Source organism: Passer domesticus, chromosome 4 (assembly GCF_036417665.1).
Source record: "Passer domesticus isolate bPasDom1 chromosome 4, bPasDom1.hap1, whole genome shotgun sequence".
In the NCBI taxonomy this organism is placed as follows: Eukaryota; Metazoa; Chordata; class Aves; order Passeriformes; family Passeridae; genus Passer; species Passer domesticus.
In genome coordinates this window covers 72,337,492-72,352,446 of record NC_087477.1, presented here as the reverse complement: position 1 = coordinate 72,352,446, position 14,955 = coordinate 72,337,492, and the positions used below count along the sequence as shown (strand labels likewise).

The window sequence follows — 14,955 nt, the reverse complement described above, 5'->3', positions numbered from 1 at the left end:
ATAGGCTTCACAGGATGGTAAAATGAATTGGTTTATTTTAATTTGAAGATTATTTTTCCAAGAATAGGGAGATTTAGAAGAAAGGGTGAGGTCATTCCAGCACATACAGAGAACAGCAGCCAGTGACCACCATTAAAACCTCTGGATTATAGATGACCTCCTGGAGTTACAGGTGGAACAGCTGCTGAGGCTCAGTCCAGGCATGGGGCCAGTTTACAGCAGGCTCTGGTCATCATCTCTCAGGACAGCAGCCTTGCAGAGTGCCTGTGATTCTACAGCTCTGTGCCTTCTACTGCTCCATATGGGATGGTTCTGCCTGCTCTGATCCTACAGGAATCATTTCCAAGCCCAGTTTATGTGAAAGCCCAGAGATGCTCTCATCTATGAGAGGCAAAGTATTAATGTGGCCAAAATTATGCTTTGCAACAGTAGAAACCTATGTAAACCTACCTCCTGTTACTGTCATCCTGTTTGGACTCAGACCTCGAATGTGAGGTGGGTGGTGGGGGTGGTTCCTTTCTCCCCTTCCTGTCCAGGGCTGGCAGCCTCAGCTTTTTCTGAGGCACGTGGTTATCACTACCTGCATGTTGCTGTCAGCAGCTTTGTTCCTAATCCTCAAAGCTTGGTGCAGAGCTTCCCTGGATCTCTCTAAAAAGCCTTTCCCCAGCTTTCTTGATTACCTAAAACATTCCTGTGGAGGAGAACTTAAACCAAAAGCATAATTGCAGGAGGAGACAGAGCCAAATGGACCCTGGACTTGCTTGGCACTACACTTCCTGAAATAAAGATTAAACAGCTATTTAGTACTGTTGAACTGTCTCTTGAAGAACCATCATTTCTAATTAAAGGTATCAGGAAAATAAAATTATTTGTCCCTCTGCTGTCATTAGCACTGAGTTCTGCAGAGGACAGGCTGCCCATGGAGAGATCTTTAGGTCATGCTTCTGTAGACAATATCCTCCAGAAAGAAGGTTAACATTGCTTCACTTTTACTGCTCTAAAACTGAGAGGGCTGCAAAACCCATCCTAAAGCACAGCTTTGTTTTATCTGAACCCTGCTGCAAACCAGCCCATTAATAAAGTAATTGGGCATAGCCTGAGCAAATTGGAATCACACATTGCCTATATTCAGCTCCTAATGTGCTCATTCTCTGAGGGCTGAAAGACTGAGCTGCCATGCAGCAGGGTGGGACTCAGCAGAAAGGACTGTGTTGTGCAGGCTGGACTGTGAGCCAAAATAGCAGCCGCCTCTGTGGAGAAGAGGACAGCTCATTTGCTTGTCTTTGGGGGACTTTGCAGGACAGAAATGCTTTGGTTTGTAATTTACAGAATAAACCACACAGTGGCTTTCTGCTGAAAGGCTCCTTCATATTAGGGCTGGAAGAAAATAGGAAGGAAAAGAAGAAGGAAAGCATGAAAAGCAGGGAAAAACAAGGATATAGGGGAAGTGTCCTGTCCTGCAGGTCTGCCTCACCCCCCTCCACTGCCTTTGGCCCTTGGCTGTGTTCCCTGCCTCTCCAGCTCATAGAGCTGAGGTGATGTGCCTGCAGCCTGTGTGCAGGGGCAGGCTGTCAATGAGGATCTGCTGCTGCCTCAGCATGAGGGAGAGCCAGCAGAATCTCCCCATCGAAAGATCCAGTACCTGGACCTGCAGGAGTTGCACTTATCCCTGCCAAAACCAGACTAAAAAGAACCTACCCCTGAAATCATGGCTGGTGTCACTATCAACCTAAGGAGAGTGTCTTTCATCATGCCTGTGAATTTGGAAGGTAAGGTGGCACAAGGCTGGGCACCCAGCTACACCCTAAAACTGCAGTCTGGACTTTCCCTTTCTCCTAGCTCCAGTTCCAGGCTGAGCCCCAGGCTGAGCCTTAGGCAAGGCACACATGTTCACCACCAACTAGAGAGCCCTCCAAGACAAGCCTAGCATCATCCCTGCCTTTCTTGGGATTTTTATTTACTTTAGATCCTTTCCAGTTCCCCTACAGCTGCAACTCTGGGGTTTCTCTTTCTCTCATCCATTTCATTTGGGAAGTCAATGATAGGAAGGAAGAAGTTGGTTTTCTCATGGAAAATTAAATATTCATTGCAGACAGCCCTCTTAGTACCTGCAGAAAGAACAACAGAGGGCACTGGATCTTTGACCTTTTGCCTGTTCTGCAGATTTTACTGCTCAGTATTTTAAACATATTAACTTGGCACTGACAGATAGGAAATCTCACAGAGAGTATGGGGAGACTGAGGTCAACACAGGTGGGGAAGTTAATTCAGAAACACAAAATTGACTTTTGTGATGTATTGGTGGCTTCCAGAGCATCTCCATCTGAAACAGCTTGGTCAAAGCATCACAGACTTAAATTACAGAGTAGGGTTTGGCAATGAGGAGAAAGAGAGCAGTTATGATCACTACAACAAGGATTCTGCAGTCTGAGGGAAAGAAATACTTGGACATTAAAATGCTTCCAAAACAAACCCACAATCCTGGGTCTTCAAGCCTTCATCAGGTTTAAACCCTTTGAAGTAGCATGGCTAAAACTGTAGCAGGGACCTGCAGGTTGCTTCAGTCTCTGTGTTCACATGATTTCCTCCTGGAAAGAAAGTTTCTGGCTCTCACAGCAGATCTCTGCTCAGCTTCCTTATCCATTTCTTTCCACGAACCTTTTGTTCTTTGTGAAGACAACAGTCAATAGTTACCTAATACTACAGAGACCTTCTTCTTCTTGTCATGAAACAAAAGAAAATACTATTGGCAATTGCATTAAATTGAAAGTTATAAAATCAGGAGGAAAAGAAGACAAATACATTTATTTGGATACAATGGAAAGGTTCAAAAGACAAACTCAAACCCATTTATAAAATATTCTGGTGCCTAGTCCTGCAGTATAATATAGTGCATGCATCTATTGATCACCTGCTGGAGAGTAGCAGAGTTGTATCCTTAAAAAAAATGGAATTTTCTCTCCTTTCAGATAATGAACAGCTCCCAGAATGGAGCTGTGACCCAGAGGTTTAGAGGTTGGTACAGGATTAAGAAAAATTATTGACTAGGAGGGAAAAAGAAAGGAATTTTTCTGGGGAAGAAAATGGCCTGTAAAAGCTGTACAAAAGCATAGTCAATTAGCTTCTGGAATGACTAATTTGTAGGTGGGTGGATCTGAGCAGACTGCAGAAACCTGTAAAGCCCCAAGGCTCTGCTCCCAGCACGTGGGAGAAGTACCTCAGCAAGGGACCTGAAAGCATGAGCACATCTGCTGGGGAGCTTTGACACAGGCAATAGAGCATGGCCCAGAGGAGGCCAGGCAGGCTCTGAACCTCCCCTGGGCTGCAGTCATGAACCTTTTCCAGCAAAAGAGAGACCTCAGTCCTTCCCTCCAGGTACCTGAGCAGGAGTCAGCTTTTAAGTTTTATTTGAAAGCTTCTCTGAGCACTGCTGAGTGGTTAAGGCAGGGGAGATGTGCCAGCAGGACTTTCACTCTGCTGCTGGTGAACATCACCTGCTGTTTCACAGGGCAGGAGGAGGAGGAAACACTCCCTCAGGGGAGAGGATGAGGGTAAGAAGGAGGAGAAGGAAAAGGAGGAGGAGAAAATGATGGAGGAGGTGCTCCCTCTCTTCCTCTGTTGCCACTTTTTCAGCCTGTTGCAGAGAACGTTGTCCAAGAGAGAGGACCAGAGCAGTGACCAAACTTCTACTGTTAAGTGGTTTGGGAACTCACCTGGCAAAAAACATCTTTTCAACTATGCCAGCTGTATGTTTTGTGTTAAATAGTCTGTATTAAATGACTAAAATACAGAATGTGCCCTTACCTTGTCTCTGGGACACAGACAGCTGCAGGACTGGCCATGTATTCCATCTACCAGGCCAGAGAGATGTGCTGCTTCTCATGCACCCTTTTCCAGTCCTCCTCAGCCCCACAAGCATCTGCCACGGGGAGGGAGTCACTGTCAGGTGCCCTGGGCTTCCTGCTATTTGGTGCATGCAGCTGGCGTGGGTGGGTTTCACTCAAGGGAAGGTTGGAACACAATTTCCCAGCTCTTACAGGAGCGTTTCACAGCGAGAATGTTACATAAAAGACAGGTAACATCTCCTCCTCCTCCCCTGCCCGCCTTCTGTAAGGAAACCAGCAGTGAAAGTGCATTTTGTGAAAAGCTTGATCTTGACACTCCAGGTCAAGTGTTGAAAGTGCGCGTTGCTAGTGCAGGATGCTCAGAGAGTTTGGGGAAAGAAATCTTCCTGTTTTCAGCCCCAAACTGGGGTTACTGTGGAGATAATAATGTACTTGACTGGATGATATTTTTTTTTTTCAATTTTTGTTTTCTTGAACTTTAAGGTAAAAAATCAAGGAATATTCCCAGCCAAAACTGCAGCATAAGTGGCCATGAGTGACTTAAGGGTTAGGTAACATTATGCCTGTTTTTTCCTGTATGCACACTCAGAAATCAGATTTCAAGATGTCATTTTAAATATTGAAGAGTTTTGACAGTAGCCCCACTATATTTCAAAATGGCAACTACAGATACTGGAGTATTTTAATCTCTGGAATTGATCTGATATCAATATAAATTTATATTTATTTTCTGTATTACAAAAATACCTATTGGTTGATTTGCTGCTTAGCTGACTTTCTCACCTCTGCCTTTAAGACTTGCTTAATTTGTATCTCATCACAAATGATGATTTCCCATATTGTAATTTACTGATAACATATTTTCCCATATATTTTTTTCCTTTCAGATAGTTAGGTCAAATGTGCACAAGCCACAAGTGTTAGCTTATATATTCCAAGCTGTCTTTTATGTTCTTTTCTTTTCCCCTACAGCTGCCTATACAGTTTCTTAAATTATCTCATCATACATAAGATGTTGAGGCCTAAGAGTTGAAATTAAATGGCAGGTTTAAAACCAGGTCTACCATCTCTGTACCTTGAACTTTTGAGTTACAAAAGTTTACTGAGGGAAGGAAATACACAATATATTCTGGGTAAACTGTAGGTTCATAGTGAAAATTAATAATACTGGGAAAGAAAATTAATGGATTGAAAGCTACTAAAGTGACTCTGTTCAGATGCTTTTAAGTTAAATAATATATTCTGAAAAGTCACTTTTGTTCTATGGTAAGGTGGGAGCTATATGTTAATTTCTTTTATTCCTGGATCATTTTCTCTCTGAGGTGTCATCAAGTTGAGTTTTCAGTACTACATTGAAATGAATATTCATTGCAGAGTTACAGCTTTTGAAAAATCTGTAGGGAAAAAGAAAAAAAGCCCTGAACCCCTTTTCTTCCCCCTCTTCATGCAGCTCTGAACAGGCACAGCTCCCTTGGGTTAGCAAAGCTGCACACAGCATCCCTGTGCTTTGAGCTCTGCAGGTGTCCCCTCGTGTGGGACCAAGAGGTCAAGACAAATGTAAGAGTTTTGAGGTTGGGGCTGCAGGAACAATGAGAACAGTGAGGGGCAGCCCTGGTGCTCCCCCAAGGAGACAAAGGTACTTGAGCTCATCGTGGTCAGGCAGAACCCCTTTGGGGAGGTCAGAAATCAGCTTTGGGCTGCTGGGACCAGGACTGCTGTGAATAGTCCTCAGCACTGAAAAAACCTACAGATTCTCAGGTAAATGGACAAAATGGCATTAATGGGTGAGTGAAATGGTGTGGATATTGGACTGGGGGAAGGGAGTTTTGAAATAAGAGAGAATTAGGGGGTGTGTCACAGCTCTCACTGCTCAATAATGTGGTTTGAAAGATCTGACTGATAAAATGGAGTAACAAGGTGAATTCCTTGGCCCACAAGACAGGCAGAGCTTTTCCCCAACATTCTTTTTAAGAGCTATGTTTTAAAAGCAATTTCAATGCTGCGGAGAACAATGCTGCCATAAATTGCACAGGAGGTTTGCAATTTACAAGTAAGGGAAAACACTTTCACAAGGGTGAGATTGGGATGGTGCAGCTAAACCCTTCCAAAAGCTCAGGAGATGGAGCCTCTGCATGGCCCTGCTGTTTCCACTGCAATCACTAAAATGCCCTCGATGGGACATGTGGTATTTTTCCAGACATAAAATTGCCATTTTATTGACATAAAGTGATGCTAAGAGCATTTCTGATTTTTTTTTCCTAATCTTAACAAAGATTCTTTCCATTCTATAATGATACATGGACTTTTGGGCTCAGTGAGCAATAAAAAGGGTGCATTTAGTGCCACATAGTGGTAAAAACCCAAAACATTCAGTGAGACTGAATATTCTGAAACAATGCAGAACATTAGGTGTTAACGCTGAACTTGTAAAAGTAAAAATACATTTTAAAAAAATAGGATATACCAATCAATTTGTGATATGTATCACCAAGATTTCTTTGTCTGAGGATGTTTTATACCACTAGCTAGATAAATGTGCAATATAGGAATTTTCTGACTCTGTGTTTAGAAGTAGCTTGCTTTGCCACAAGCAGGGTATTTTGCTGATTTATAGCATTGACAAAATGGTGAGGGATGTGATAGTGGAATTGGCCCTTGCAAGTGGCATAGCAGCCACAGGGCAGAGCTGTCCTGGATTAGAGCTCTAAAGGTATTTCAAAAAATGGCAGTAATATGGAGCAGTCTCTGAAGAAAAGGCTAATTTGGGATGTCTGGATTGGGAAGACTTTTGCGCATTTTGGTGATGAATAGTTTTCTTGCTCAGGTAATGCAGAAAAATATTACTGTTGTCAATAAGACAGGTAATGGTACTTCTGCAAGTGTAATGGTTGTGCTGCAATTCATCTCCAGCCATCCAGCACCAGAACGAGCTAGATATAACAAAACCTGCAATGGTTGAAACAGGCTGAAATAAACTAAAAAGACCAAAATTTTCCATTGAGTTCCCCAAAAGATGAATACACCTAAACAAGGTATATTTATATAGGGTTATGAATGGGTCAAACCTGTGGTGTAAATTCAGATTCAGGAAACACAGTGAAAAACACTGAGCTCCTGTTCCTGCTTTTGCTGTGCTGCATGATCTTTCAGGGACTCTAGAGGGAATTGTGGCACCTCTACCTACACAGCACATTTGCACACACAGTAGGACAGGGAAATATTTGGCTGCTGACATAGCATAGGAATAGCATTGAACAGTACTGTTGATAAAGGAACTAAATTTAATGTTTTTGCAGTTTGTATTGGGATGCTCACTGGCAAAGTGCTTCAAAATATAGATTTGATTCTGTATACAGTCTTGCTTCAGCTGCAGAGTTCAGCTGATGTCTGTTGCCTGCTCCTCTGAAAGCAAATTCTTCCACTTCCCCACACAGACATTTTTCAGGTAAGGAAGCAACACTTGCTGTCATTTTTGCTTCAGGCACACTATTTAGGAGGATGTTTAAATTTATTTTAAAGTGATATCAATGTATTGTTACAAAAGTCTTATGGTGTCATAGAAAATAAATCTATGTGATCTGGGTGAGATGGCTCACTAGCACACAAAACTGCACAGAATCCTCCATGCTGAAAAAAACCCAGAAAATGTGTTTGGGGTTGTTTTGTTGTTTTAACCAAGGAAGAACCTACAAGGCAGCCAGCCCTGCCACAACCACACAGCTGAGGGTGCTAAACAGGCTCAAAGGTAGTGCCAGCGAGGCCTGTCCTGTACAGCTGTGGTGGCACATGTGTGGATTTGGGATGCCTCCCAGAGATGTTGGTGTATAAAAACAGCTTCCAGCTGATTCGTGGCTCCAGCAGCCTCATTCTTGTGCAGCTTCTGCACTGGTATGAATATTGAACCTTTCAGCTAAGAAAATAATTTTAAAACCAGAGAAAGGGAGAAACTACTCAGTGTGAGTTAGTGGGAGTTATTAAACCCAGTCTGTTCCACAAATGAGAAGAAATTAGCATTCAAGATTCAGGGAATAAGCTCAGTAGGGTTTATTTTTACAGTCCAGCGTGCTTGCAAACTTGCCAGCAGTACATGGAAGTAGTGAAGGGATCCATATCCCTGGCATATGGAGCACAAGCAAAGACAGCTTTTGTGAGTAGTTTGACAACTATTTGGCTGCATTCTGCTCAAAATATTTGTGACAGCAGCAAGTCAGAGATGCCACAAAGATGACAAATTCTTTGAAGTCCACTTGGGAATCTCCATTTTCATCCAGGTTCTTGAAGACTTTATCAATAGCATTCTTGTCCTTCCCAGACTGCAAGAGAAAAAGAGCAGGTTGTGGTGAGAGGATGCACAACCCCAATGCAGCAAACAAGGTCCTTGGTTGGGCTCTGGGCACTTGGTAAGGTGCTGTGTGCTCCCACTGTCTGCACAGCAGCAGTGAGTACCTAAAGCATGTGCTGCTGGTTTTGTTACACCTGAGAGCTGCAGTCATGCACTGTCACAGAGTTGCTACATTTAAAACAGCATTTGTCACCATTAAAGCTGTGTAGGACAAAGCCCTGAGGACAACACCCAGATGGATCAAATGCTATGAGTTTCCCATCCATTCCCCTGGAAAGGCTCAGCTGGAGCACAGGCAGTTTGCAGCTTTGCAAAAAGATGCTTTCCTGGGGCAAATGTGAAATTTAAACTTCATTGAATACTTCCACCCCAGAAAATATGCAAACAGCCTCAAATGTGCTTTGAGTGCTGCCATGGGCCTTACGGCCCAGCAGAAGCTGCTCACAGGAGCTGGTGGCTGGGAAGGTGCCTCCTGAAGCCTGTGGGATGCTGACCTTGAGTTACCTCAGCAAATATTTTTCTAAGTTGTAATTATTCTTCTAAGTTGCCATTATTCTGATGGAATGACTGAGCACCATCATCAGCCACAGGCAGCAGGGTTTCATGAGAGGGAACTCCTGCTTAGCAAACCTGACTCCCTTTTATGATAAAGTAACCCCCTGAATTGATCAAGGGAAGCCAGATGATGTCTTCTTTCTGGATTTCAGTAAAGCTTTCAATACTGTCTCTCACAGGATCCTTCTGGACAAACACATCATGGGATGGCTGAGCAACTGGCTCATGGGTGGGGCAAAATGGGGGGACATCAGGCTGGGGACCTGTCACTAGGGGGATTCCACAGGGCTCCATCCTTGTCCCTTGCTCTTCAACATCTTCATAAATGATGTGGATGCAGGACTGAAGCACTACTGCAAGTCTGCAGATGATACAAAACTGGGAGGAGCTGCTGACTCTGTTGATGGCAGGAAGGCCCTGTGGAGACACCTCAGCAAATGAGAGGGCTGGGCAATCACCAACAGTATGAAGGGAACAAGGAAAAATTCTGAATTCTGTACCTGGGATGGGACAATCCTGGATGTACGGACACACTGGGGAATGAGATGCTGGAGAGCAGTGCCAGGAAAAGGGACCTGGGGGTCCTGGTCAGCGGCAAGTTGAATGTGAGCCAGCAGTGCCCTGGCAGGCAGGAGGGCCAGCCCTGTGCTGAGCGACATGAGGCACAGCATTGTCAGCCAGGACAGGGAGGGATTGTCCCACTCTGCTCTGCACTCACCTTGAGTGCTGGGGGCAGTCTGGGTGCCACAATATAAGAAACAGGGATAACTATTAGAGAGTGTCCAAAGGAGAGCAATAAAGATGGTGAAGGGCCTTCAGGGGAAGGTGTGTGAGGAGTGGCTGAGGGCACTTGGTCTGGTTTGCCTGGGGAAAAGGAGACTGAGGGGAGCCCCCACTGCAGTCTGCAACTTCCTCATGAGGGGAAGAGCAGAGGCAGACACTGATCTCTGCTCTGTGGTGACAGTGACAGGACCCCAGGGAATGGCCTGAAGCTGTGTCAGGGGAGGTTTAGGTTGGATATCAGGGAACGGTTCTTCACCCAGAGGGTGGTTGGGCACTGGAGCGGCTCCCCAGGAAAGGGGTCACAGCAGCAGCCTGACAGAGCTCAGGAAGAATTTGGACAATGCTCCAGGCACATGGTGTGACCCTTGGGGTGTCCTGTGTAAGGTGAGGAGCTGGACTCAGTGATCCTTATGGGTCCCTTCCTTCCAACTCAGCGTATCCTGTGCTTCTGTGACTCTCTGAACCACTACATTTGAAGGCTGAAGTCAAGAAACGCATAATCAATTTAAAAGTGTTTTTTTTGTTTGTGGTTTTGGTTTTTGTTTGGGTTTCTTTTTTTTTTTCATTTTGCCAAAATATATGAAAAAGAAAAGAAGCTTACAGGAGGGCTTTTTGGCACTGATAATCTACAGGGATTTTCGAAGCTGCAATTTTAATATAAACAGGAGATGGCAGTACAGACCTGTTAAATCTAGGAAACAATTGTGCGGCTTTCGTAGAAGGTAAAAAAAAAATCTCATATAATACTAGAAAGAAATTATATAAACTTCTGAAAAATTTCCACTGATTTAAAACAATTACTAGCTAAGTTTAAATCTGAAGGCAATTTTTGATCTTGTTCCAATTAGCAAAATTTATCATCCTGCAATTGAATATTTCACTTTAAATGCAGATATTTTTAAATCACTAAAAATTGAACCATTTCCTTAGATTTGACAGATGAATGTGTCTGGAAGGTTTAATTATTTAATTATTTTCAATTCGTAAATTACATTGTTTTAATTTTATAAGTGAATATTTCAAATTGTTTAGTGAACTATATGAACAAGTTGTAGCATCTGAATTACTTCTGAGATGCAAAAATGGGAATTGTTTTTTGGAAACTCTTTATAACTGAATCCAGTCCTTCTGTCCTATGATATTTATGCCTGATTGATTCAAGACCTTTCCAGGAAGTTGTTATCTGTGCCAGTTATAACCAATTCTAAGCCCAAAAGTATGCATGAGTCATTAGAAAACACTCTTCCCTAGATTTTCTAGCAAATGAAAAAATACAGATACTAATGGCAGGAAAATGCAGGTAGAACTTTTTTTTCTGAAGTCAGACTTATGCTCTCAGTTTTTTTTCCTTGCAGGTATCAGTCTGGCAAGACAGGAACGTGGAATATTATTGGTTTAAATTTATTTAAAATACTGACATAAAAATGTGGGGGTTTGGGGTTGCTTTTGTTTTTGTTTTTCCTAGAAGAGGTAAAGCAGGAAAGAGAAATGGAGACTGGAATATAAGAGGATGATTAGCTAATTATCTTCCTGGAAAATTCCGGTTTTTCCACCACTTGCAGGAAATAGGTAGAGCCAGTAAGAGCAGCTGTGGGGAGCTGGGAGAAGTGGTGCCAGGCCACCAAACAGAGCCAGGACAGACCTGTGAGCATCATCCCATTTGGTAGCTGCTTACTGCAGTGGCTCCCCAACCTTATTTAGACCAAATGCCAGGTTTCTGGGGGATTCAATGCCATCACAGAATTGTAGTTTTGTTGTTAGTTTAATTTCTCTTTACATGGAAGTGCTGTGGGTGCCACACAGCTCCATACTCAGGAGCAGGACCCTTCTGTGGGGCTGTTGGGTCAGGAGCACTCATCTGTCTTACCCAGATTCCTCACAAACATTGGAATACATCCCCCATGAGCCACCCAGGTCCACATTCTGAATATTGCATCTCTTTAATTTGTGAGACATAACTCCAGCAGGCATTGATTTCATACGGTGAATTCACATAGCCTGCATGGAAAGATACTGAATTGTATCAAATGCCCTGGCTGCAGTGCCCTGAAATAGTCCTTATAAAACTGAGCAATGCTGGATGCAAAACAGACCCACACAAGGAGCATTTGGTTCTAGACTTTTGCCATTTAGAACAGTAACAAAACAGTAACATTTAGAACAGTAACAAAACAGTACAAATATTACCCCAATGTGGAAAGAACAGTGTATTTAAAAGTGTTTTCTGGATTTTTAGTGAAGGGAAACAAATTTAAAAAACAATTGAAATTGTGTCCCTGGAGGCTAAAGCTTTTACTAGAACATGTTAAGCACTTTGAATACCTACTGAAATGCACTTCATGATTACATAAAAATCTATGTTGTACAATATATAGCCATGTCTTTCTTTTGCTGTTAAAGACAAATTCCAAACAGTTTGTTTTGAGTTCATCTGTTGTTCTGATTTATGCATAATTTTGATGAGCATACTGAGTATGCAGTATAAATATCTAGAGAAGGTAAATGTATAAATATTTAGAGAGATTCCCTATCTGCAGTCAAGATCCTCAATTGCTGACAGCATAACTACCTTCACAGAAGTTGTGACATGAAGTGAGATGATAAATCCAGGGATAAACAGAAGTAAGTTAATTCTGAAGTTGAAACCAAATCTATTTCAAAGCCATTGCCCTGATATCTCAAGTGATGAATTTAGCAAACAGGGAATGGCCCTGCATATTAAACCAGTTTTACACAGTTTGTGCAAAACCTTTTTTAAATTTCATATTTTCCTACAAACCATTGCATATTTTTGGATATAATTTTCCTAAAAATGTCCTAAAAACTGTTCCTGCAGGCTGCTCTTGCACCTGCTACACAGAAATGGTGCCACGCTGTTCTCTTACCGCAAGGAAATTTGGGAGCTCCTTTTCCAGCAGAGTCTTCAGTTCTGCTTTGCAGAGGGTTTGCCTGTTGCCATCAGCCCTTGCATACTGGTCAAAGACAGCAATGGTCATTGCCATTGCAGTTTCCAGCTGAGACATGTTGCTTCTGGAGCCTGGCTTTCTCCTGAGCAGGAACAGCCTCAGGGCTCTCTTGGAGGATGGAGCCTGCTCTGCTTCTGGGGTTCTTTATGCATCTGTCCCCTCCAATCAGTGGCTGCACACCCAGGGGACAGTTATGCATTAGCAAACATCTGTATCTGGAGCACACCTCCGTGCCAACACCTTTTCAAAACTAAAGGTTTATTGTCCTGGTGTGGCTGGTACAACCAGTTAGTTGCTCACCAGTAGAAACCAGCCTCTCCTTCAAGGTACACAGCATGACTAACGAATGAAAAACAGATTTTGTTATTGGCTGTTTGCTCAAGATTTGTTCTTTCAGATATCCCTATGGGAGCAGAAGGTTGGCAGCCCAGGTTTGGTGCAGTATCAGCCTCCTCTTCAGGAGGAAGATGAGCATCTCACCTCCCCCTCACCACCACAGTTAGGGACTGTGAGGGGCTGCAGATTTGGACTGCCCTCCCTGCCACACTGAGGACCTTGTTACAAACCACATAAATCACTAGCACACACTTGGGGTGGGATTCTCTGGATGAAAAGCAGAGATCTGCCATGCAAGCAACTAGCACAGTCCTCCTGGGCTTGTGCTCAGTCCATAGCAGTTTTCTCAAGGAGGTCTTATAAACAAGCATCTCTCCACAGCCCTGCATCTGTCCAGGGCCAGCAAAGGCAGCCTTGAAGAGCTGCTCCACAAAAAACTTGCTCAGGCAGAAATACCTGAAGCAGTAAATCTGATACTTCAGCAAACAGCCAGTATCAAAATCCATCTTCATCTGCAGTAAAATAACTTGCTATTTACTTTATGCAGTACGAATTTTGCAATAAAAATGACTTTTACCGAAAACAAAAGGTCACTCTCAAGTCCTGTGTCCCTCTGCGGCCTTTGATGATCTTTGTGGTTTGCCTGTAAACCGAGGTCCTCCATCATTAGACACCAAAGTGCTGGGCTCACACCTTCCCAGAGCAGAGCTGTCTGAGGGTCTGTGCTGGGAGCTGGTGGTACCTGGACAGTGGGAGCACAGCTGGTGAAACTCATCAGCTGCAGCCATGCTGAGTTTTGAACAAGTTCTGCTTTCTGGCCAAGCACAGGGTAACTCGGTATCTGTCAACTCCAGGTGCCTACACTGGACCTGGAGGAGCTCATTTGAGGTGAGTGACATGTGGAGTATGCAGAATGGACACACTCTGAGCAAATTATTTGGGGGAATCCATCAAAAGAAGGTCATTGTGCATGAATAATGCTGATGGACCCCAGGGTGAAGTGTTCTCTATACAAGAGATTGTGGATTCCCAAAATTAAACCTGAGTTTGGATGTCTTTGGACATACTTGAAGATGCTTGCAGATAACTTTCTACTCACAATATGCTAGAGATGAGTTAGGAAAATTTGTTTTTTAATTAAGCAAAACTTTAAAAATTAAACTCCTTTCTCTCAAATGCCTACAGCCACCTGTTCCCCAGGCAAAATCTGTCCTCTAACATGAACAATATCTCAGAGAAAGACTACACACCCCATGTATGTAGAAATCTAGAACCATTCTGAAAGAAAACTCTATGATTTTCCATCTTATATTTTCCAACAAGTGATTTTGCATTTCCCAAAAATCACAGCAGCACCTCAGCTTGCTGAGGTTTATTCAAAGAGTTCATGAGAATTATTTGTTCCTGACTTCAACCTTATGACATAGTTGCAACTGATTTGCATTACAGGGATGAGGGTTCTAAGTGAAATTTCAAATTTTTACATTAAAGTGCATGTTGAAATCTGTGGGGTTTCTTCTTCAGAAGAAACAAAAATAAAGCAAACAACTGGCCCTTGTCAGCTATGAACATGATCTGGTCTTTGCACACACCCACACAAAGGCACTCTCTGGTGTGTCAAGTACCAGTAAGTTTTCTTTGTCCTTTTCTGACATGTGTCTGTAACGTGATAAACATGGCCAGTAAAGAAAAATAAGTTCTTGCATCTAAAGGAAAAAAATTAAAATTAAAATGTGTATTTCATGCATTTTTATGACTTTGAATCATGAATATCAGTGTTAGCTATACAGAAGGAAGAAAGAGTTCTCAAAGGGGCAGAGAGGGAGATCAGCTTCAGTCAACAGGATGTGTCAGTATGTCCACAACTCTCCCATGTAATGTGGCAAGAAGGTGTTCTCACACATTTTCCTCTGCAAACATAGGTGACTCACAGTTTTTGGTGATATGGCTGCAAAAGTGCTAAAACACAAAATAAACCACAGAGCTTGAATTTCTACTAACGGAAAGGTCACCATGGTAGTGCTGCCTGGTTGGCTTTGTTTGGTTTTGATGTGTATTTTATCTGAATTCATGCACGTGCACACACATCAGTACTGCTCAGAGTCTTCAATTCACACTTTCTGTACTG

The 14,955-nt window shown here is 42.9% G+C and overlaps 1 protein-coding gene across 3 annotated transcripts; it reads right to left on the bottom strand.

The window, feature by feature from the left end:
* Positions 1-7,865: 7,865 nt before the first annotated feature.
* Positions 7,866-12,587, bottom strand: S100P (S100 calcium binding protein P). 3 transcript variants are annotated; one of them, XM_064419350.1, is made up of 2 exons: positions 12,411-12,587; positions 7,866-8,158 (listed from the first exon to the last, which is right to left on the bottom strand). In XM_064419350.1, exons 1-2 carry the CDS (start codon positions 12,546-12,548, stop codon positions 8,009-8,011), a joined length of 288 nt encoding a protein of 95 aa, XP_064275420.1. In that variant the 5' UTR covers positions 12,549-12,587; the 3' UTR covers positions 7,866-8,008. The 3 variants fall into 3 exon arrangements, 1 of the variants encoding a protein (XP_064275420.1); XR_010361972.1 differs by lacking the exon at positions 12,411-12,587 and adding an exon at positions 9,006-9,228 and having other exon boundaries at positions 8,021-8,158; XR_010361971.1 differs by lacking the exon at positions 12,411-12,587 and adding an exon at positions 9,243-9,436 and having other exon boundaries at positions 8,026-8,158.
* Positions 12,588-14,955: the final 2,368 nt, after the last annotated feature.